Consider the following 21,017-nt stretch of genomic DNA (forward strand, 5'->3'; position numbering starts at 1 on the left):
AACTTAGATTCAGTTTTGCACAGACAATATTATGGAGCTGGGTTGTTTTTTGTTTGTTTGTTTTTCGGCTGCAGGTGCCAATATTCTGAGAGATTCTGCTGGGAATGTGAAGCTGGGTGATTTTGGTGCCAGTAAAAGGATCCAGACTATCTGCATGTCTGGGTCAGGAATGAAGTCTGTCACGGGAACCCCTTACTGGATGAGTCCAGAGGTGATCAGCGGGGAAGGATATGGAAGAAAGGCAGATGTGTGGTAAGAAACAGTTATGTCAGTGTCCAGCTTGTAAAAAAAAAAAAGCGCTGTTTTGTATAATTTTCAGCTTTCTTGAAGAATATAATTCTTACTGGGATAGATGTGAAAGTGCATCGTACAGTGACAGGAAGATGACAGCTGAATTTCTTGGGTTGACTGGGTTTTGCAGTGTGGCTAATGCCAGGATGATTCCATCTGTTTCCTGTTTTGGAGGAGGCCCAGTTTCTCTAACCTCTCACAGTATGACAACTCCTCCAGCCTCTTAACCATTTTAGTCACTCTTCTTTGGACCCTTTCGAGTAGTACAATGTCCTTCTTCGTGTACAGTGACCAGTGCTGGATACAGTATTCCAGGTGAGGGCGTACCATGGCCCAGTACAGCGGCATGATAACCTTCTCTGATCTGTTCGTGATCCCCTTCTTAATCATTCCTAGCATCCTAAATGAAAAAGTGTGGGAAGTTGATCATTTAGGCTTTCTGGTTAGGAGTTGTCGTCAAATTTGCATTTGTGTTTGCAGCTTTTTATTGAGTTCTGCGATCTTCACCCCTGGTTAGCATCTGTGCCTTTGAGCCTTCTTTTCACTGTTAAGAGGAGTGACATCAGAGGCGCATGTAGATTTTCTGAGGTGCTGAGGCAAAATGTTGAAAGAGCCATATTTTTTTTTTTAAACCACTGTGCTTTCTGTGTTTCATTGCAGGAGCATAGGCTGCACCGTGGTGGAAATGCTGACTGAGAAGCCACCCTGGGCAGAGTTTGAAGCGATGGCAGCGATCTTCAAAATTGCCACACAACCAACCAAGCCCAAGCTACCTGACGGGGTTTCAGACTACTGCAGGAACTTCCTCAAACTGATTTTCATTGAAGAAAAACAGAGGCCACCTGCAGAAGAACTTTTAAGCCACCCTTTTGTGAACTGTAGCATCTAAATCTCCACCCTGTATAAAGACACTTATGTATATATACATTTTGATTTTTTTTTTTCTTTATTAAGAAGAAACAATCACATGCGCGCCAGAGATCAGAAAACCGCCAGTTTCTTGTTTGGGTCCATCCCAGGTTTAGTCCAAGTATGATACTGTCTTCTCTCTCAGAATAGTTACTTTGAGTGCTCCTGTTCCTTTATGGAAGCTAATGCACGTGACCGCCGTTCTATTTTGGGAAGAATTCCAACTCAGGTTTATTGGCGGTAAATGCTGGCGGGCATCTCGGAACCTTCCTCCTGTGCCAGACACACCACGCTGTGACTGGAGGAGTTCAGACTTATACAGGCTCCTTAATCACTGGATCGTGAGTCCCAGACAGCTGAGGAAGGGGAACTGGCTAGAGTGCCTCTTAGTAACTAATCAAGACACCAATGAAGAGAGCCTCAGGCCACCCGCATTTATTGTGTCAAACTGGAGAATGTAACACGGCTTTTACAGTCAGGAGAGCGGCAAATAAGAGGACAATGAAGGGGACAAAGCCTTGCAATGAAAGAGGCAAAGAGTTGGAAGGAAATTATCCAACTCTACAAAATATAAAAATTGTGTGTGTATGTGTGTGTACACATATATATAGATATGTATATACACACACTATTAGAGAAATATAATTATTGTATTTGACTTGAAAGATATTGCTGTTTTTAGATTTTTCATTGCTGAATAGAAGTAACCAGCAGTATCTCTCAAAATATATTTTTTTTATTATCTGAGGATTCTGCTACTGGTTACTGTCCAATGATAATTCCATTAGGAATGGTTAAAGTGTTTGGGGACGAGAGTGCTTGCCCTTCTGCACTGAAATAATTGTGATTCCCTTTCTATGGGAGCTTTTTCTTAAATATCTGTGCCTATGGAAAACAAAGTTCAGGGGTCTGGACATGATATAGTCACTTTCCAAAACCATTTAGCTTTTGACTTGCAGTTTCAGCCAAAAGAACCTTCCAGAGACCAAAATGTACCCATCTAGGGGGCACCTGGGAGCCTGTACCACTGAGCAGCTGTGTTGCTTTCTTCTGCTCCATTAACTCCAAAGATGCCAGGATTTCAATTAATCAAAGTACCGGTAAGCACCTTGTACCACTTCAAAGTCTGTGTTTGCACTAAATTGTAGTGGTGTGAATCCACTCTGAATTGGGCTTAAAGTGAACAGAAATGCCAATTAGTGAGCCCAAAAGTTGAGGAGGTGGGAGAATATTTCTGTCAGAATTCAAACTTTCAGACTATAGAGAAGTAGTCAGTAGTGGTAACTTCCTGGACAGGTGAGGACTGTATATCTTGAATATTTCCAGGATTAAGATGTCCATCCCACCTTTGGTTACTTGACAACATGCCATGCTTGATTTCTGGCCATGTATATGGACAGTATAAATGGTTTGGTGTTGCTTGTTAGTCATTCCCTTCTCTGCAGAGAAGAAGAGTCGTGGGCCTCTAAGCCTTTGTAAATCTGAAAACATTTTGGGTTCTCAGTCAGTCCTACAAGCAAGCCTAATCAATTTGTTAGGATAGGCAAAATAAATAGGCTTGAGATAAACATGCATATACAGGGTCTCATGTGTGTACATGTCTTTCTGATATATATGCATTATGGTTATCCTGAAACTGAGATCCATTAGATGTGCCTCCAGGATAGGGTTAAGAACTACTGGTCTTCACAAGGACACTCCAACATTTCTAAGTCAGACCTGCTCCCTTTGCTTATTAAAGACATTGGGCCAGATATTCAGTGCTATTTAACTGGCCGGCAATAGCTCCCAAATAGCACACAGCCATATTGCCAGTATTCAGTGGCCAGATGGACCCTCCTAAAAAGCAGGTCTATCTTTGACTGATAGGACTTAGCTGAATATCAACTTAGCCAGCTGTGTCAGCTGTGAATTTTGGCTAAACCCAAAATTCTATGCCGGCTACCAGATACAGCGCCAGCGATGAGTTTCCAATTTAGCCATGGGAGAAAGCCAGTTGTCTCCTGCAGTCTGAATATTGGTTGGATTCTGTTGACTGGTCAGTAGAAGTATATTAGAAATTAGGATAATTGGTTTAGGAGCTGACTACCATAGATGATATCCATGCAATTATTGGACTGTGAAAGAGTCATCTTGACCGTTGTATACGGTTTTGGCGATTTCTTATGCTACCAGCCTGTTTTAAGAAGATTGCATTCTTTGAGCTTTCATATGGCTTTAATAAGGTGCTGCTTTGGAATATGTGCAACATTTTTTTTTTATTCTGTGTGCTGCTATTTCCGGAAGTCCATGCTGCTCAGTATATTGAAAACTTCAGTGAACTTCTGATGCGCTTGCCTGCCAGCCAGTTTTCAGTCTTACTCTCAGAAATTCCCTTTGCGGGGGCTGAGTACCTCTTTGACTCCTTATTTTGTGATGGCCTTATTTGAGGGAGATTCAGCCATAACTCTCCACTCCAAGGAGTATGGTGGCCTTAAGTATGCCCATATTTTTTTTTCAAAGTCTCAGGACTCCTTCCTGCCATCAGCAAGAGGGAGGCCCAGAGCATAGCTGCCCTTACTTCATCATGAAGGGATTGAGTCCCTATTGCACTAGACAGTATAATGACTACACCCAGTGAGGTTTCTTTTCTCCTCAAATTGTCACCCCCGTAGGTGCCACCTCCCCCTCCCAATTGCTGAGAATAATCTGTAATCAGAAGCATACCAATCCAATCCTTGGTTATATAAACCGATTCACCCCTCCAATAGGGCTCAACTCGGTTAACAAAATATTCACAGAACATGGAAAGAGTTAGACAAGACTTCAACCTCTATAATCATTAGTTTAAAGTAGAGGGATCAGTCAGAAATTTCTGAAATAGATAGGTTTCCAGTACTTTCTGAAAGATTGATAAATGAGAGAGAAGTCAAACTTCTAAAGGGAGCTCATTCCAAATTTTTGCGAACAAGAAAATAAAAGATCTGCAGAAATTACCCATAGTTTTAATTCTCTTAACAGTGGGAAAGGCAAGTTTATATTTCTGGGTGGTCCTAAATTTAGACGGTTCACGAGAATTAAAGGCGATAGAAACCAAGGGGGAGAAAATCCCATACAAGATTTTAAATTTCACACTAGCACATTTAAATTGGATTCTCCAGTGGACTGGGAGCTAATGAAGTGTTCTCAACAGAGGTGTAACACGATCGTATTTACGTTTGCCAAATATCAATTTGGCTGCCGTGTTCTGGATAAGTTGTAGCCTTTTCAAGGTACATGGATAAGGTATCGGGACCAAGTGGGTATGTAAACCCTCTGGCGGGAGAAGAGAACTCAAGGATCTTGCCTCATTTAAAATATTAAAGACATATTCCTTCCCAAGCCTGCCAGTTCTGTTCTTTTTAAGAATATGGAGCCTAGTTAGGGGAGATGCATTTATTTAACAGCAGTCTGCATGACCAAAGAGCAAGTGACTGCTGATGACCTTTTGCCCAGGATTTTACATACTCTGCACTCCTCCATCAGCTGCTGTGAGGTCCTTTTGCTTTAGGCAGGACGTGATCCCCCTAAATGTGTCCTCCATTCACTATGGAAATTTTCTATACCAAACCTCTAGTAAACGATGGAAGCTCTCTCACTGACCCTTACTATATGCTTCTGCTCTGTACGTTGCATGGGCTTTTATCTTATTTTCTTGGGCGATTTAAACTAGTACCAATGATGTTAAGCCCCAGGCTATATTAGAGAATTTTTCCATTTCAGATAGATAACTCCTTCAGCTTATGCGTGGTCCTAGTCATAGATGCCGCTTTATGTAGCAAGACATGTTTAGAAAAACACACAAGGAATGTGTTGGGAAAATCATTTTGGTGTTGGCTGCAGTGTGATTGTAATGCACAGCACTGCCTTACACCGGTTCCATTGTTACATAGCCAGCACAGGGTATTTCAGCCCTCAGTTCTCTATGCATTGGTTATAGACTAAATCCACCCCTTCAGCAATGTTCTTAGTCGTATATCCACTTGTACATTGCTTTAGCAGAACTGAAGAATGGCAGCAGCTTTTGGAAGTCTTCCTTTGATCAGAGTTTGGACATTGCCCTCTTGGCACTCCAAGCTGTTGACTTTCCAGGATGAGTGATGGAAGGTAGCCACCATGCAATATCCAGCATGGAGGCAGCAAGAAATCTACCTGCTTGTAGGCCTTGCAATATTTTAAATCAACACGCAAGAGAAAGTTTGCCCTGTGTCAGTTGAGAGTGCTGTCACTTGGTTCTAGGGGGGGTAACACCTCACATAGCATGTGCTTTGATTAGTTCACGCTATGTAATGCCTTTCGTAGTGCATAGGGCAAAGGATTCTGGGTGAAAGGTTTTTATATCCCTGGTCATGAATTGATTGCAGAAGGATGTCATCTACATCTTTCCACTCTGCCTCCTTTCCCAGTGGATTGTACTGCCACCTTCAGTTGTACAAGTGGATATACGGTTAAGAACGTTGTTGAAGAGGTGGCTTCTTCATGGGCAGAGTCTCAGGCAGTTCTGCTTGAGGAGATATGTAGAGCAGCTACCTGGTCTACTCTCCATACTTTTACGAAGTTCTTCAGAGTAGACATAGTGGCTCATGAGGATGCCACGTTTGGGTTCTCAGTTTTACGGACAGGCTCTTCTGCCCCACCCTAGACGTAGGATACTGCTCTGGTATGTCACCTATTGTTTGGAATCCTTTGCAGTACAAGGGAAAATTAGGTTCTTACCTCGATAATTTTCTTTGTAGTAGAAGGGCAAAGGATTCCGGACATCCCACCCTGTCAGTTACTTCACCTGCTTTCTGCCTCGGACAGATTTTGTGAGTCCAGATAGGGAGATCTTTTCCAGCCAGTTGGTTAAGAATGTACTGGATCAAAATAAATAAAAGAATGGAAGTGATGAAAATGATAAATCTTTAAAGCTCCAGATCTTTTAATGCTGGTTGCAGACTAAGAGGTGGATTATTAGTTCCATTTACTACTACTACTAGTATTAATAATTTCTATAGCGCTACCAAACGCATGCAGCCTTTATTTGTTACAGAGCCAGTAGCGTTGATCGACTGATTTGGTACAAACTGAAAGTGGCAGTATGTCCACTAGGGAAGGAGGCAGAGTCAAAAAATGTAAATGACATTCTTCTGCAAACAATTTGTGACTAGGGGTATAAAACCTATCATCTGGAATCCTTTGCCCTTCTACCACAAAGATAATTACCGTATTGAGGTAAGAACCTAATCTTCCCTTGTGATGTCACAGACATGAATGGTCAAATCTCAAGGATAAGGCAATTTGTGATGCTATTATAAAATAATTCCAGAGAAATATGGAAAAGCTGTGTGCAACATTCTGTAATTAACGCAGGACAGATGTTATTTCTCATCTTCTGTCCTGTTTCCTTTCTGTGCCTGCTGAGCTATCTGGTATCATTCTAAGTGGTACTGGTGTCAGAGTTTTACCTCTGGGTGGAGTAGAGGGTTTGGAAAAAGATTCCAATCTCCTGAAGTATTCAGGTCCCCCCTCTGCGTTCTTGCCTCTCATTTTTGTGCCCTTAGAGTGGTTTGCAGAAGCCATTTTTTAAAAAAAGAACTATTTGTACATTTTTCTATGTGCCATATTTGAAACTACATTCAGTAGTAATGCACAATAGATTACTTAATTTTTTTTGGCATCCTGATTATTTGAGTATACAGTCTTATCTATATTGTTTCATTCTTGTGAGGAAAATTGTACCTCACTTGAATTCTATCATGTCCCAAAAATCATGCCAATCTTTTACGTCAGACCATCTGTATAGCTGATTGTACACATGAGTTTGTCAGGGAAAAGAAAACAAAACTCGAGTTAACACTGAAGCACAAACAAAGAGCCATGGCCTAATATGATTAACTGTGGGAACAGCTATAGGTGTTTAGAGGAAACTATTTTTGAATAATACTGTGCCATGTTATTAAAGACAATATATGTTTTGAATGTTAATATATCATTCTGTCGGCTATCTGTGAAGCCTGCAGTATCTCCGTATTAGGTTATCCAAGTCCATTCTGGTTATAGTGCATGGCTTGGTCCCTTTCTCTAACCAGCCCCACGCTAGACAACAAAGTAGTTAGTCTGGTTTTGGGTTTTTGTTACAGCAGAATTTGACTGATGTGAAAAACTCTGATGTGCAACAAAACCAAAGGAAGACTGCAGAGAATAATGTACAAGGTTCAGGAATTTTTATTAGGTAAATAAAATATTGTTTTCCAAAGGATGGTTCTCATTCATAGATGACAGGACCCGACATGGTCTGTGTTTCGAAAAACACTTCTTCCCTTAGGGGTCCATGATACTCAGTACTGCTTTAATCGAGAGCCATAAGGAGTTCAACGATTTGGTGTAAAATTTGAAATGAACAGGCGACGTAAAGCTCTGTCTGGTTCAGCCCAGTGGAAACACTGGATGCAGAAATTATGCAGAAACGCTGATGTTTCACTTGGAAGAGCAAAATTTGCATGGGTATCTCTGATGCAATATTACTGTATTATTTACTTGCTATCTATGTGTTATAGAGTTTACTATGGGTATTTGATTGGTAGGTTAGTAGAAATAGCACTTGAAGAAACCCAAGTTTACCCAATAACAATTGTCAGGGGCTGAGTAAATATAAATTAACAAAATTACAAGTTAATAGCGTATTTGAGATCCCTGTTTTACAATCAGCACACAGCTAAAAAAAACTTTCTGTTAGGTGTACCGTAGTAACTGCTTTATGAAGAACACTTAATGGTGACAGATCATGCTGCGATGCCCTCATGCTTCTCTGTGACCGTGGTAATAAATTGTATTGTACGCTGCAGTAGGTTAACTGTTCTACACCAGCCTTGGGCTCTCGCACACCATTCCAGTATTTAATCATCAGGAACAGCAAGTTGTGACCTTCTGCCCAATAAATACCATTTCTTAGCTTTAATGACCTTTAGGGCTTCAAGGACAGATCTTGATTTTGTTCCCCAGAGGATGGATGTGTTAGCTTTTTATTTTATGGAAGGTTTGGTTGAGGTCGGACGCAGGGCCGCTTTGTGAACCTATTATGATGCTAGAACTCCTGGAAGGAACCAGCTAGATCAATTATTTGTTGTGTAGTAGGATGCTATGAAATAATAGAACCATCCTGAGATCATGTCTTGGAGCTTAACGTCGAAAATAATGGCAGATGCAGAGAGATGGGTATGTCCTCTCTGTCCATTTCGCTTCCTTTCTAGTTTCGACCACTTCAGGTAGATGAACATATATATTCCCAGATTTACAGCTCCTTTCTCCCCCCCCCCCCCCGTGCCTTTGATCTGCCTATCAAAAAGTTCCAGCTACACTTCTCCCCTCTGTATTCGCGGTTTCAGCATTCACAGTTTCGATTATTCACGGTTTTTAGCTTGCTGGCTCCTCCCCTCAAATTACATCAGCTTGCATAGAGAAATCACTGATTCCATGCATTTACAGAGAAAATGCTGATTCTCAGCACTTTCTTCACCGTGTTTTGCCTCTCCAGCAATAGGCCAGGTCTCCCACCATGTTATTCGCGGTTTCACCATATTCATAAGAGCATAAGAATTGCCAGCAGTTCGATCACGCGGCAGCCCTTGGTCAAAGACCAGCGCCCTAACTGAGACTAGCCCCACTCGCGCACGCTCTGGCTCAGCAGGGACTTGTCTGCTTGTTAGAGTTGTTATTAGTGTGGTTGCCCGCATTCAAGTCACCATTGTTATAAGTCTAATGTGGGTAAATGTTAATCTTACATTTCATCTTTTGAAAAGGAAAAAAAAAAAAAAGCCAAGAACCAAATTTCAGTCATAACAGACATGATTATCTAACTTAGTCAGTAATGGCCTAGAAAGTTTTGAGCTTGTAAACTGCCAGTTTGCTTATTCCAACTCATACTTTACAGTTCAAGGATTTCCATTAATGAGTGACTGACACCAGGTAAACATATGAAAGCATATCATTCATATCTTCACCTGGTATTAATTTCTTCCAACTGGGTCTAGAACAGGGGTTGGCAATTCCAGTCCTCGAGAGCCAGAGCCAGGTCAGGTTTTTAGGATATCCACAATAAATATGCATGAGATAGATTTGCATCTCAAGGAGGCAGTGCATACATATTCATTGTGGATATCCTGAAAACCTGACCTGGCTCCGGCTCTCGCAGACCGGAATTGCCTACCCCTGGGACTAGGACAATTCATTGCAGCCAGTTCAGCATGGCTGTTTCCTCACGCTGAACTGGCTGCAATGAAACGAGCAAAACAGGATCATCTGCTGCAGACGCCTCAAGCTGGTGCCCCGATTCAGTGTTTGGGAGCGATGCTTCCCCACACCCCTCAAAATTATTCTCTCCCACCAGAAGAAGATCAACCAATATGGTAAAGGGGAAGGAACTCCTCTCATATGAGGAAAGACTAAAAAGTTTAGGGCTCATCAGCTTGGAAAAGATGGCTGAGCGGAGATAGGATTGAAGTCTACAAAATCTTGAGTGGAAAAGAAAGAGTACAAGTGGATCAATTTTTTAATCCGTCAAAAATCGCAAAGACTAGGGAACACTCAAAGTTACAGGGAAATACTTTTAAAACCAATAGGAGGAAATATTTTTTCACTCAGAGAATAGTTAAGCTCTGGAACACATTGCCAGAGGTTGTGGTAAGAGCAGATAACGTAGCTGGTTTTAAGAAGGTTTGGACAAGTTCCTGGAGGAAAAGTCCATAGTCTGTTATTGAGAAAGACATAGGGAAAGCCACTGCTTGCCCTGGATCAGTAGCATGAAATGTTACTACTATTTGGGTTTTTGCCAGGTAGTAGTGACCTTGATTGGCCACTGTGAGGACGGGCTACTGGGCCATTGGTCTGTCCTAGTAAAGCTGTTCTTATGTAGAAGGGAACGATTCATCATGGCCACACTGAAAAATCCCGCAATGAATCATCCAAGTTTGCTTCCAACCTGGGCAATTGTACAGGGTGGACTCAATATATAGCAAACTGGTTTCTCAACCCAGTCCTTGGGGACCTCCAAGCCAGTTCTGGTTTTCAAGATATCCAGAACGAATATGCACGAGATATATACGAGGACTGTTCAAAAAGTATCAGGAAATTTAAGGATGTTTGGGAGCCATTGACAAAATTCTATAAGGAGTGATTATGGATTTTGCCCTTTGAACATACACATCCAGGGTGGGGAAATACTTTTAATTTAATTATAGTTGAGTGCAATTGTTGGGTATATAGAAGGGGGGGAGGATACATGTATTTGTTATGAAATATAATTTGATTGAATTTAAATGCTGTTAAGGTGTAAAATGTCTTAATATGTTGCACTTATTTTTAGCTTTAAAATGAATAAAGATATTTAATACAAAAAGTATCAGGCCTTTATTCATAAAAAATACTCATATTCAGGTACAACAATCTTATACTATTTTCCTTCAAAGTAGTCCCCACACACTTCTTCCAACGGTTCTGCCACTGTCGGAAGCAGCGCTGGAACGCCTCTTTTGAGACTGCTCGCAACTGATCTGTCGCATTCGGCATGATGTCTTCTCTTGACTGAAATCTGGTCCCTTTCAGGGGCATCTACAGCTTGGGGAAAAGCCAGAAGTCACACGGAGCCATGTCAGGAGAGTAGGGAGCCTGAGGAATAACAGGTGTGTTGTGTTTGGCCAGGAAACTCCGTATCAAATGTGAAGAATGGGTAGATGCGTTATCGTGATGGAGCTGCCAATTGGCCGCTGCCCACAGGTCCGGCTGTTTGCGTCTCACAGCATTACAAAGGCAATGCAGTACCCCTTGGTGATTTGACGATCCTGCATCACCAGGGCCCTCACTTGGTCAATGACGATCTCATTTCTGGATGTTGAGGGCCTACCAGAACGTGCTTCACTCTCTACTGATGTGCGACCATCTCTGAAGCGGTTGTACCACTCCTTTATCTGTATGGTGCCCATTGTTTCATCCCCTAAGGCCTGTTAAATCTTGCAGATCGTTTCCACTTGGGAATCGCCAAGCTTTACACAAAATTTAATGCAGTAGCGTTCAACTGTTTCTGTCATTTTGTCAAAAATGAAAATCAGATGGTGCTCACTTACACTTCCTCACTCATCGGCCGGTGACTGGCAGCTTCTGTAAGTGGGAAAGAATTCAAGCATGCGCATTAGGGTCACCTACATACATGCACCAAAACCACGCCTCCCTAGCTTTATTTGTTTCCGCAAGAAAAATTAAGGTCTGATACTTTTTGAACAGCTCTCGTATGCACACAAATGGAGGCAGTGCGCGCAAATATATCCACATGTTCATTGTGGATATCCTGAAAACCTGACTGGCTCGGGGGGGGGGGTTCCCTGAGGACTGGATTGAGGCTTCTTGCTGTGCTTGTCGTTTGCATTTAGTCGTACACTTGTCAAACCATTACTAATGAAGACTGACTGCTGTTTTGTTAAGATAAAGGGGTTCTGCACCGATGCAGAAAACTAAGGCTGGGGCTTTAACGTGAGGTCTGGGAGGTGTAAAAGCTTTGCTCATTCTTGTGCAGTAGTGTTAGGATTTCATGCCTGCTTCTTCCCTTTAATACTGTGAGAATAAATACCTAGAACTTAATTCTGTTTACCAAAAATGCACAGTTAAAAAAAAAAAAAAATAACACAGAGGTAGGGGAAATGTTGACTAAAGCATAAAGTGTTGAATTGTTAACAGCAGTCATCGGATTGCATGTGAATAGATCCACACATATGCTGGGATGAGATTCTGTGCCTAAATATTGGTCTTTTATATACAGAATAACATTCCAGCAGTTGCACAGATGTGTATGCATGCAGTCTGACAAAATGTTGCTACAATTTCTGTGTGCACAAGCCATAGTTTCCTCTAGCACTGGCAAGCCCTTGTGCTTATGCGTGTAACGTGTTCTCATGTTAGTATATACCATTTTTCCGCCTGGCCTGTTTGCATGCTGTCCGCTTATAGCATCAGGGAGCAAAATCTTTGCATTACGCTTGCACCGAGCAGTACAGTAGGTATGTTCTCAGAGAGCTTACAATCTTGAGTTTGTACCTGAGGCAATAGAGAGTTAAGTGAGATGCCCAGGATCATAGGATCAGCAGTGAGATTTGAACCCCAGCTTCTCTGGTTCTCAGCCTGCTGCGCTATTAGGCTCATCTCCTAATTTTGTGACAATCACTGATTTCAGCTTCTAGGAAAAAAAAAAACAAAATTCCTTGCAGTTTCTCATGTTTGTTAAATCTGAAAACACAAATACAATAAGTTGACCAGCAAACTTGCATAGTTTTCTTAGTAACCATCATTCTAGTTATGGTTAGTCATCGTTGGACCCTTCCAAAATGGCTGCCTCTCAAAACCTTCTGTAAGGTACTATCACTATGGTTCTTCAGTCTTGATATTCGCCTTTTGCTCACCCAAGAACTTGTCACCAATTGAACTTGGATAAGGGGGGAAAGTGGTGGAGTTCATGTATCTGTACTGCAGTTTTGGCAATCAGACTTTCTGTTGAATGTATTTTGTAAAATACTGTATAAATCTGTTTTCTGGTGCATGAAAATAAACCTATAGACATACTGTTGTATTATAAATCCAGTTTTATAAGAACAAAATGTAACTTTATTTCATTAAATGAACTATTCCTTTTCTATTTCTTTCTGCTGTCTTTTTAGGTGGGTTTTTAGTATGATTCTGAGGCATCATCTGTCTATCTCTTGTCTATTTGTCTCACTCATTTTACAGTATGAAATCTCACCAAACATTTTACAGAAGAAAAAAAATATTTCACCATTTTCTATAACCTTTTATGAAGAGACAGGAACTGCTTCTGGTATTCCAGAGCTTCTCTGCAAACACCCAGAAAACAGCACATGTTTTGATAAAAAAAAAAAAAAAGAAGCACCTGGTCCGTGTTTCAGGGTTCATAGACAACACCGCAAAAGACAAAGGCGCGCGCCGACAACTGAGCGCAAGACGGAGGTGCGCGCCGAAGAAAATTACTGTTTTTAGGGGCTCCGGTGGGGATTTTTGTTGGGGAGCCCCCCCCCAGTTTACTTAATAGAGATCGTGCCGGCGTTTTGGGGGGTTGTAACCCCCCACATTTTACTGTAAAATTAACTTTTTCCCTAAAAACAGGGAAAAAGTGAAGTTTTCAGTAAAATGGGGGGGTTACAACGCCCCCACAATGCGGTGCGATCTCTATTAAGTAAAGTGGGGGGTTCCCCCCAAGCCCCCCCCCCCCGGTCGGAGCCCTAAAAACAGTAATTTTCTGCGGCGTGCACCTCTGCGCTGCGCTCAATTGTCTGGGTGTGCCTTTGTTCCGGCGCACTTTTGACCTGACACCGTGTTTCAGCATATCCGCCTGGTCAGGGGTCCACATGAAGACACGTACATGTAAATCATATTAGTTGACAGGTACAATATCAAAAAGTATAAACAAACAAAACAAAAAGCAACTCAGACCTATTCATTTTCATTTATTCAATTTTCTATCCCATTCTCCCAGGGGAGTTCAGAACAGTTTACATGAGTTTATTCAGGTACTCAAGCATTGTTGAAAAAAATAGTACATGATTTCTATGCATTTCAAATGAAAAAGGTAGCTAGCAGAGTCACACGATTGTCCACATAATCCACAAGATGTCTCCAATAATTATTTTCTCTCACTGCATGGCTGAGTTGTTTTTGCAGTGCTATAGATTCGGAGCAACGGCATGAACGTTTTACTTTAGTCCACTTGTTATTTTAAAGACCATTTGATACCCTAAGACTCCTGATGCAGGCCGGATGGCCGAAACATGATCATGTCGAGTCGTTGAGTTGCTTTGGATGTTTGAATTGGTTTGGATGAATAAAGATCATTGGATTTATCAGATGAGTTGAAAGACACTTTTTTGTGCACCATTCTGATTGGACATTTCCACTTTGCTCTTGCTTGTTCGATTTTTGTGGAATTGGTTCCCCTGTTTTATTGTGTCCAATAATTCTGTCACATTCAAATCATCTGGAGATACAGTCGAGGGGACCCCATTCAAATGACGATCAAGAACCAGTCTTTTTGATGATAAGTAATGTAGTTAATGTGTGGAAAAGCCTTTGTGGGTAATTTCAGAACTTCCAACGTATACTTCTTAAGTAGCTCCCTAATATGCAGATTTTTCCAAATGTGTGTCCTGAATGCATCATGAGAGAAATCTCACAATGGTAAATCTCCAGCTTTGGGATGGGCCCCCTTTGGCATCTCTGCAAGCAGGGTGACCCTAATGGGACTACAAGGAATGCAGTATTTGTGATTTATAAGCTTCAAGGTGATATGGATTATCCCACCTAGTCAGCCTGTGATGTTTCAAGGCAGAGTACAGGAGTGGTTAGGGTGACCACATTGGTGAAGCCAAAAGAGAGGACACATGGCCCCACCCTTGGCCTGCCCCTATCCCCACCCCTCACCTAGGCAGTTGTCTGCTAGGTGTAGTCAGGGTCATTGCAAGCTATAATTGCATTCTGTGCGACTTGCCCTCCGTGGCGTCCCCATCCTTTCTTGTGCTGCACCCATGATATATCAGGCTTTCAGTTGTGAGTCTATAAAATACTGAGTGGAATGGACTAACCTGGTTCATAGACAGTAACGCGGAAGACAAAGGCGCGCGCCGACAACTGAGTGCAAGACGGAGGTGCGTGCCGAAGAAAAAGACTGTTTTTAGGGGCTGCGATGGGGGGTTTGTTGGGGAGCCCCCCCTCCACTTTACTTAATACAGATCACGGCGGCGTTGTGGGGGGTTGTAATCCCCCACATTTTAGTGAAAATGTAACTTTTTCCCTAAAAACAGGGAAAAAGTTACGTTTTCAGTAAAATGGGGGTTACAACCCCCCAAACCCCCCACAACGCCCCCACAACACGGCGCGATCTGTATTCAGTAAAGTGGGGGGTTCCCCCCCACACCCCCATCGTAGCCCCTAAAAACAGTCTTTTTCTTTGGTGCACGCCTCTGCGCTGCGCTCAGTTGTCTGCTCGCGCCTTTGTCCCGGCGCGCTTTTGACCTGACACCAACTAACCCTTCAATTGATAACCATGTGGAAACAACATTAAATAGTCCTCCAGCTGTCAACAGATCCAAAGCATCAGGGGCGATTAAAAGCACCAACCAAACATTAAAATAGCAGGTTCTGTGGGCTTTATTGCAAAGCCTAGCCAGGGAAACTAGCTTTCTTACCTGACCATAGTCAGGTTCAGTACCTCTCCCTCCCAACTTTTTTAAAATATTCAGCAAATGGTCACATATAACAAACAGCCCCAGAGAGATCTCAGTAATACATGCAGGGCACAAGTTACAATTTGTCAACCCTCCCCTCCCCCCCCCCCCAAAAAAAAAATCCTATATCTTAAATCCATAGCATCCATTCCATTGGAGTTTATTTCTTGAGGACCTGGCAGCCCATCCATAGATTTTTCTTCTTCTCTTTCCCAGGGAACAAGCAATTGAGAGGAACTTCCCGATACATCCTCCTTTCGGTTGCCCCTAATCTTAGGACAGACAACATTATTTTATTTTGTCCCAACTTCAGGCTAACTTAGGCAACAGAACACTGGTGCAACTGCACTGTCTGTGCAGTAAGTCCCTCCTAGCCTCTTCAATCCTTCCTGCTGTCCTTGGGCCTTGGCGGCTGCCGGCTCCGTGCAATGCAAAAGATCGGAAGAAAATGGCAATTTTTGCTTGCCGCACAGCACGCACCAGAAGATAAGGTGACCGGTGTGACCTGAGCTGACCTCTACTGGTGCCTGCTGTGCGTCTGTGATAACCGTCAGCACTGACTGCTGCAGCGTCGGGTCTGGAACTCTTGAGTCCAGCCGTCAGTGGCAAACCTAGCACATTTGACACCCGGAGGGGTCAATCATTTTCAAACACCCTCTCCTCCTTATGAAAAAAATATTTTTAGTACTAATCCACTAGTCACACCTAGGAAATGGCAGCATCTTAACCTTTGCAGAGAGTTCTAGAACATCAGTACACCCATTGTACAACTGAACAAGCCAGATTAGTATAGATCGATTCTGCACGGTCAGTACTAACAGAAAAGCATGTCTTTTTTTCGCACACACATAACATAGATACACTCTTACCAGTATAGAATAAGAAATGAAAGTGAAACCCGGATGTCTCGATCCGTTCTCCTTTTTCTGGAGCCATATGGTAACCCTACCATGAAGCGCAGGCCTATCTTTGGCCGCTGTTAACCAGATAGTGCTGAATATTGACTTTTTTGGTAAGCGCAAGTCTGACCGTGTGTCCCCTCTCCTTAGAGAATTACATTGGCTTCTAGTCCATTTGAGAATTCAGTTTAAATGCATTCAAGAACTTACTGGCGAAGGACGTAAGAAGACTTGAAGTGGTCCAGAGGAGAGCGACGAAAATGATAGGAGGCTTGTGCCAGAAGACGTATGAGGAGAGACTGGAAGCCCTGAATATGTATACCCAGGAGGAAAGGAGGGACAGGGGAGATATGATTCAGACGTTCAAATACTTGAAGGGTATTAACGTAGAACAAAATCTTTTCCAGAGAAAGGAAAATGATAAAACCAGAGGACATAATTTGAGGTTGAGAGGTGGTAGATTCAAAGGCAATGCTAGGAAATTCTACTTTACAGAGACGGTAGTGGATGCCTGGAATGTGCTCCCGAGAGAAGTGGTGGAGAGGAATATGGTGACTGAGTTCAAAGAAGCGTGGGATGAACACAGAGGATCTAGAATTAGAAAATAATAGTAATTAATGAAGAACTAAGGCCAGTACTGGGCAGACTTCCACGGTCTATGTCTGTATATGGCTGTTTGGGGGAGGATGGGCTGGAAAGGGCTTCAATGGCTGGGAGGGTGTAGATAGGCTGGAGTAGGTTTTGACAGAGATTTCGGCAGTTGGAACCCAAGCGCAGTACCGGGTAGAATTTTGGATTTTTGCCCAGAAATAGCTAAGAAGAAAAAATTTAAATTGAATCAGGAAGGGCAGACTGGATGGACCATTTGGGTCTTTATCTGCCGTCATTTACTATGCTACTATGGTACTATGTAAGAAACCGCAAACTAAAAATAAAATATGTAGACAGCAATGAAACTGCATCCTAAGAAGCCAGAATCTACATAGAATGCAGCACCACACAAACAGCAATGCATGGCCTCTAGTATTGTGCAAAATATAAAGACAGCGGAGTTAAATTTGAAAAGACTGACAAATACCAATTGCCACAGAGAAAACCCCCCAAATGGAAAATAAGATAACAATATCTCCTTCCTCAGGTCAGTACTGTATATTGGAGGGTAAAGGAGGCGGTGGTGTAGAAGTGAATGAAGAGAAAGGGGAAAAAGGTGCTAGGGTTTGGGAGGATCCAAGCAAGCAGGGATGCAGGGAGGAGGAGCAGCAGCCAGCTGCGTCAAGGCTAAGAGGGCTAGAGGAAGAGGCTTCTCTGCCTACAGCCATACCACCCTGAATACACCCAATCTTGTCTGATCTCAGAAGCTAAGCAGAGTCAGGCCTGGTTAGTACTTGGATGGGAGACCACCTGGGATTTCCATTTTTCCTCCCTCCTGCTTTCCCGTGCAGGTATTGACCCTCTCCCAGCCCTCATTCCATTTTTTTTTGCAAGGTCAGTAGGTGCAAAGGCAGGACTCGGCCTGGAAGTAGACGCGCCTGCGCATCTCCCCGAGGCCCCCAAGCCTTTTCCCGCATGCTTTTCTCCCCAGCGCTCTCTCTCGGGCCCGCCTGCAAAAGAAGGCAACACGCTTCCTTCACCGCCGCTCCCGAATTAGGCGTCGAGAGAAGAACGGCGTAACACTCTGGGAAAAGCATAAAACTTTCTCCGGCTTCCGGGCACTCTTAAGCGTCGGTCGAAGTACAGCAGAGTCGCTCAGGAAAGCGCGGCACAGGAGAAAGAAAAAGTCCGTCTGGGCTTGGCATGGCAACGTGGCGCGCATTTATGGACGCGAGCCCCTGGTTCGGATATAAACGGCCGGCCGCCAGGGTTAGGCGTCGAACCGGTCTTCCTTTCCAATCCACCCTCACACCTTAAGGGAGCGTTTCACCTTCAGCCGAAGACAGTCTGCGGCAAGTACATTACACCGCTTCTGAGAAGGAGAAGCTTTTTGGGGAAAAGGGGGCACCCGGCTGCGCTAGCTTGCTGTCTGGCGGAGGGCTCTCCCTGGCGGCTGCGCTGTATGTGAACCGGTCAGTCCCGGCATGAAAGCGGCCGCCTTGTGAAGGTTCACTTTTCTGTCCGTTAGGAGGTGCTGCTCTCCTTGCGAGGTGTCAGGAGGAAGGGGGGGGGCGAGTGGGACATATTTTTCTTTCCGTTCCGCCTTCTGTGGGTTCAGTCTGAGTGCTGCTAGAGCAGAGCTGAGAAAAAGGGCAGCCTTGAGAGGGCGGAGAAGAGCAGCCGTGGCCCAGGCCAGAGAGGCCCTGAGAGAAAAGGGTGCTTGCGGCTGTCGGTTGCTTTGCAGAGAGCCTGAGTGTTGGGGAAATGGAAAAGGGAAATGTGGAGGGAGAGTGTGTGCCCATAATGGAGTGTAAAGGAGGCGGTGGAGTAGAAGTGAATGAAGAGAAAGGGGAAAAAGGTGCTAGGGGTTGGGAGGAGCCAAGCAAGCAGGGATGCAGGGAGGAGGAGCAGCAGCCAGCTGCGTCAAGGCTAAGAGGGCTAGAGGAAGAGCATTCTCTGCCTACGGCCATACCACCCTGAATACGCCCGATCTCGTCTGATCTCGGAAGCTAAGCAGGGTCAGGCCTGGTTAGTACTTGGATGGGAGACCGCCTGGGAATACCAGGTGCTGTAGGCTTTTCTTTTTTTTAGTTTTTTTTTCCATTTTTCCTCACTCCTGCTTTCCCGTGCAGGTATTGCCCCTCTCCCAGCCCTCATTCCATTTTTTTTTTTGCAAGGCCAGTAGGTGCAAAGGCAGGACTCGGCCTGGAAATAGACGCGCCTGCGCTTCTCCCCGAGGCCCCCAAGCCTTTTCCCATACGCTTTTCTCCCCAGCGCTCTCTCTCGGGCCCGCCTGCAAAAGAAGGCAACAAGCTTCCTTCACCGCCGCTCCCGAATTAGGCGTCGTGAGAAGAACGGCGTAACACTCTGGGAAAAGCATAAAACTTTCTCCGGCTTCCGGGCACTCTTAAGCGTCGGTCGAAGTACAGCAGAGTCGCTCAGGAAAGCGCGGCACAGGAGAAAGAAAAAGTCCGTCTGGGCTTGGCATGGCAACGTGGCGCTCATTTATGGACGCAAGCCCCTGGTTCGGATATAAACGGCCGGCCGCCAGGGTTAGGCGTCGAACCGGTCTTCCTTTCCAATCCACCCTCACACCTTAAGGGAGCGTTTCACCTTCAGCCGAAGACAGTCTGCGGCAAGTACATTACACCGCTTCTGAGAAGGAGAAGCTTTTGGGGGAAAAGGGGGCACCCGGCTGCGCTAGCTTGCTGTCTGGCGGAGGGCTCTCCCTGGCGGCTGCGCTGTATGTGAACCGGTCAGTCCCGGCATGAAAGCGGCCGCCTTGTGAAGGTTCACTTTTCTGTCCGTTAGGAGGTGCTGCTCTCCTTGCGAGGTGTCAGGAGGAAGGGGGGGGGCGAGTGGGACATATTTTTCTTTCCGTTCCGCCTTCTGTGGGTTCAGTCTGAGTGCTGCTAGAGCAGAGCTGAGAAAAAGGGCAGCCTTGAGAGGGCGGAGAAGAGCAGCCGTGGCCCAGGCCAGAGAGGCCCTGAGAGAAAAGGGTGCTTGCGGCTGTCCGTTGCTTTGCAGAGAGCCTGAGTGTTGGGGAAATGGAAAAGGGAAATGTGGAGGGAGAGTGTGTGCCCATAATGGAGTGTAAAGGAGGCGGTGGAGTAGAAGTGAATGAAGAGAAAGGGGAAAAAGGTGCTAGGGGTTGGGAGGAGCCAAGCAAGCAGGGATGCAGGGAGGAGGAGCAGCAGCCAGCTGCGTCAAGGCTAAGAGGGCTAGAGGAAGAGCATTCTCTGCCTACGGCCATACCACCCTGAATACGCCCGATCTCGTCTGATCTCGGAAGCTAAGCAGGGTCAGGCCTGGTTAGTACTTGGATGGGAGACCGCCTGGGAATACCAGGTGCTGTAGGCTTTTCTTTTTTTTTTTAGTTTTTTTTCCATTTTTCCTCACTCCTGCTTTCCCGTGCAGGTATTGCCCCTCTCCCAGCCCTCATTCCATTTTTTTTTTGCAAGGCCAGTAGGTGCAAAGGCAGGACTCGGCCTGGAAATAGACGCGCCTGCGCTTCTCCCCGAGGCCCCCAAGCCTTTTCCCACACGCTTTTCTCCCCAGCGCTCTCTCTCGGGCCCGCCTGCAAAAGAAGGCAACAAGCTTCCTTCACCGCCGCTCCCGAATTAGGCGTCGAGAGAAGAACGGCGTAACACTCTGGGAAAAGCATAAAACTTTCTCCGGCTTCCGGGCACTCTTAAGCGTCGGTCGAAGTACAGCAGAGTCGCTCAGGAAAGCGCGGCACAGGAGAAAGAAAAAGTCCGTCTGGGCTTGGCATGGCAACGTGGCGCGCATTTATGGACGCGAGCCCCTGGTTCGGATATAAACGGCCGGCCGCCAGGGTTAGGCGTCGAACCGGTCTTCCTTTCCAATCCACCCTCACACCTTAAGGGAGCGTTTCACCTTCAGCCGAAGACAGTCTGCGGCAAGTACATTACACCGCTTCTGAGAAGGAGAAGCTTTTTGGGGAAAAGGGGGCACCCGGCTGCGCTAGCTTGCTGTCTGGCGGAGGGCTCTCCCTGGCGGCTGCGCTGTATGTGAACCGGTCAGTCCCGGC

At 44.7% G+C, this 21,017-nt stretch overlaps 1 protein-coding gene and 2 non-coding genes across 3 annotated transcripts in view; all 3 read left to right on the plus strand.

Annotated features, from left to right (window-relative positions):
* The window catches only part of LOC117354355 (mitogen-activated protein kinase kinase kinase 3-like), a 276,906-nt gene extending 274,958 nt beyond the window's left edge, over positions 1–1,948 (plus strand). The window contains exons 16-17 of the mRNA XM_033931730.1: positions 75–252; positions 952–1,948. Of these exons, the coding sequence (XP_033787621.1) occupies positions 75–252; positions 952–1,180 (407 nt within the window). The 3' untranslated portion in view covers positions 1,181–1,948. The remainder of the gene's footprint in view (positions 1–74; positions 253–951) is intronic.
* Positions 1,949–18,924: 16,976 nt separating this feature from the next.
* On the plus strand, positions 18,925–19,043 carry LOC117356055. Its single transcript, XR_004538523.1, has one exon. It is a non-coding gene; the product is annotated as a 5S ribosomal RNA (ribosomal RNA).
* Positions 19,044–20,207: 1,164 nt separating this feature from the next.
* Positions 20,208–20,326, plus strand: LOC117356082. The gene has a single exon (XR_004538543.1). It is a non-coding gene; the product is annotated as a 5S ribosomal RNA (ribosomal RNA).
* Positions 20,327–21,017: the final 691 nt, after the last annotated feature.

The sequence above is a fragment of the Geotrypetes seraphini genome, chromosome 2 (genome assembly GCF_902459505.1).
Source record: "Geotrypetes seraphini chromosome 2, aGeoSer1.1, whole genome shotgun sequence".
Classification (NCBI taxonomy): domain Eukaryota; kingdom Metazoa; phylum Chordata; class Amphibia; order Gymnophiona; family Dermophiidae; genus Geotrypetes; species Geotrypetes seraphini.